The sequence below is a fragment of the Nematolebias whitei genome, chromosome 10 (genome assembly GCF_014905685.2).
Source record: "Nematolebias whitei isolate Nwh7 chromosome 10, NemWhi1, whole genome shotgun sequence".
In the NCBI taxonomy this organism is placed as follows: domain Eukaryota; kingdom Metazoa; phylum Chordata; class Actinopteri; order Cyprinodontiformes; family Rivulidae; genus Nematolebias; species Nematolebias whitei.
Window position 1 is genome coordinate 2,843,520 of NC_056507.1, and position 2,500 is coordinate 2,846,019.

At 42.2% G+C, this 2,500-nt stretch overlaps 1 protein-coding gene across 1 annotated transcript in view; it reads right to left on the minus strand.

Moving 5' to 3' along the window:
• Window positions 1-2,500, minus strand: part of ankrd27 (ankyrin repeat domain 27 (VPS9 domain)) — a 31,293-nt gene that overhangs the window by 11,673 nt on the left and 17,120 nt on the right. Inside the window, 2 exon segments of the mRNA XM_037682515.1 lie at window positions 1,395-1,479; window positions 1,693-1,814. Coding sequence (XP_037538443.1) covers window positions 1,395-1,479; window positions 1,693-1,814 — 207 coding nt within the window.

Sequence of the window (2,500 nt, forward strand, 5' to 3'; positions counted from 1 at the left end):
TAATAGACAGCAATTCAAGTAATTAAATAAGTTACGTAATTTATTAAGAGTAACTTCCGTACTTTGTGTGGCAAATGATTTTTATTCGCCCACCGAAGGCGTTACTACCTACGGCCTCCGTCTGTCCGTGAATACGTCAACTTTCTCGTCTCGCCCATAACTTCTGATTCACTCAAGATAATTTAACGAAGCTTCATACACATCTGCATCATCACTAGACGGAGTGCAGCCCATGCTCGTCATCGCCCCAGCTCCAAGGTCAAAGGTCAGGGCCAGTGCTATAGATTGCAGTACAATAGTTTGTCGATGGGCCTATAATGTGCTGCGCACTCGTTTTATAAGGTGGGGCAGCGCACCACATGCCCTTATGGATGGCTGTGGCGCACGGCCGTTCACAGCCTCTGTGGAAATCAATGAAAGCTTTTAAAAAGGGAGAGACTGTTCCCTATAGGGGCCACCAGAGAAAATTTGTAAGAGAAAAACAAGCTAGGTTTTCTGAGAGCACTGCATCTTTAGCTTCTCCAACTTCAAAACAGTCAGATACGTATAAAGAACAAACGTGTTTGAAGCGTGAACATGATCCTACGACACCATGGCACACGACTTTCACTCAATTCAAGATTCAACTTTTATGAACAAGAGACTAAACCCAGTCTCAACAACTGACACAAATGTTTGCAAACAGAGTTGATTTATCTCTTTATCCTTTCAAAACCGCCCACTGTGTTCAGATCTCCACGAAAGTCGGATCTGGGACCGTTGAGTTCAGATGACGTTTGAAATGGATCCTCTATCTGAGCTCGGCACAGTTTTACACCATGTCAGAATCTACAGCGAGTAAACTATAGTAACGCCAGGCTGGCAAAAATACTCTTTACTTTTTCTTACATTACCTAATGTGACTGGAGAAGATATGACATTAACGTTTTACCTGCCTTGTTTGAAATATTGCATACCGCACTTTCTGACTTTTTCCACACGGTTATAGATTTTTTTTGGATGGGCTAACGAGCTTCCTGCCATGAAAAACATTTAGCTTCGTCACACCCGGGCGCTCACATAGCTGCCCAATACCCGTCTCTCTTGGGGGGGGGGGTCCTCGTGACTCAATGAGACTACCTGTATAAATAAAGTAAAAAAAAAATAAATGAATCTGACCAATGAAATTCCCGAACAGGTCACAGCGGACCAATGAAACGGGGGAGTATGTGAGGGGGAGCTCACATGCTCACAGAGCAACTGCGGAGCAGGAGGACAGCTAGTGCAGGAGGAAAATAGATAGTAAAAACTGAAGAAGAAGAGTGAAATCTTTTAAAAGTACCTTGAGCAAATAAAACACAAGATCTGAACATGAGCCATGAAATGAATCCATCAGGTTAAAAGTTCTCAGTGTGGCTCACCAGTTGGGGATCTCCGTCTTCACCAGGAGGTAAAGGACGACGGCGAGGAGGTCGTCTGCACTCACAGCTTCAACGCTCACTGTGGAGGAACGGCACAAAGACATTCAATGATTCGGCTCATGCAGCTGAACGCTTACAACTCCACTCTCTCCAGTTCATTTAGAGACGAGAATGCTCCTCATTTAAATTAATATTCTGTACGCATCTATTAAAACAAAACCGTAAACGATTAGAGCCTGGATACACAGGCCAAGATTTGTTCTGTGGATCGGGTTAGAGCCGGAGTATTTACCTGAGCGCCGGGTGGTCTGGGTGGCGGTCAGGACCACCCTGCGCAGGCAGAGCAGCTTGAGGAGTGGAGACGTCTGCTGGTTGAGCTGACTCAGCTCTCGCTTTGCTCGAGACAAGTTCATACTGCAGTTAGACAGAGGACACGTCGGTCACGGAACAACTCGAAGAAAACGGGACGAATTACATCTCCTGCAAAAATGCAGTGATGCTGAACGAGGCAGCCGCTGAACAAGCTAAAGCTTACAACAACAGCTGAAAAGTAAGAAGAAACAGAAAAAAAGCACAAAAAAGCTGAAATTATAAAAAAAGTAGCTGAAATGAGCGGAATAAAACTAACAGTAGCAGAAACATGCTGAATTTAGCATAAAAAACTTAAAGGAATAAAACAACAACAAAAAGCTGAAATAAAAAAAACAAGCCCAAACAGCTAAAATGAGCAGCAAAGCAATCAAAAGTAGCCAAATAAAGTACTAAAAACTGAAAGAAGTAAAAAGAAGGTGAAAGAGCACAAAAACTGAAATGGGCAGAAAAAAGCTAAAAAGATTAAGATATAAAAAAAAAAAAAATTTAGCTGAAATGTAGTCAGGTAAGCAAGAAAAAACTTAAATGGGCAAAAAGAAACTGAAATGAGCAGAAAGACGCTAAAAAGAAGAAGAAAAGGAGCTGAGAGAAGCTGAAAACAGGAGAACAAGAACAAAGGTGAAACCAGAGAAATGTCATTTCCTGTGAAAATGTGAATGCTTATTGCTGGTTTCTGCTGAACCAGCTGAAAAGACTTAATCTCTAAACTGTTAATGCGAGTTAAATTT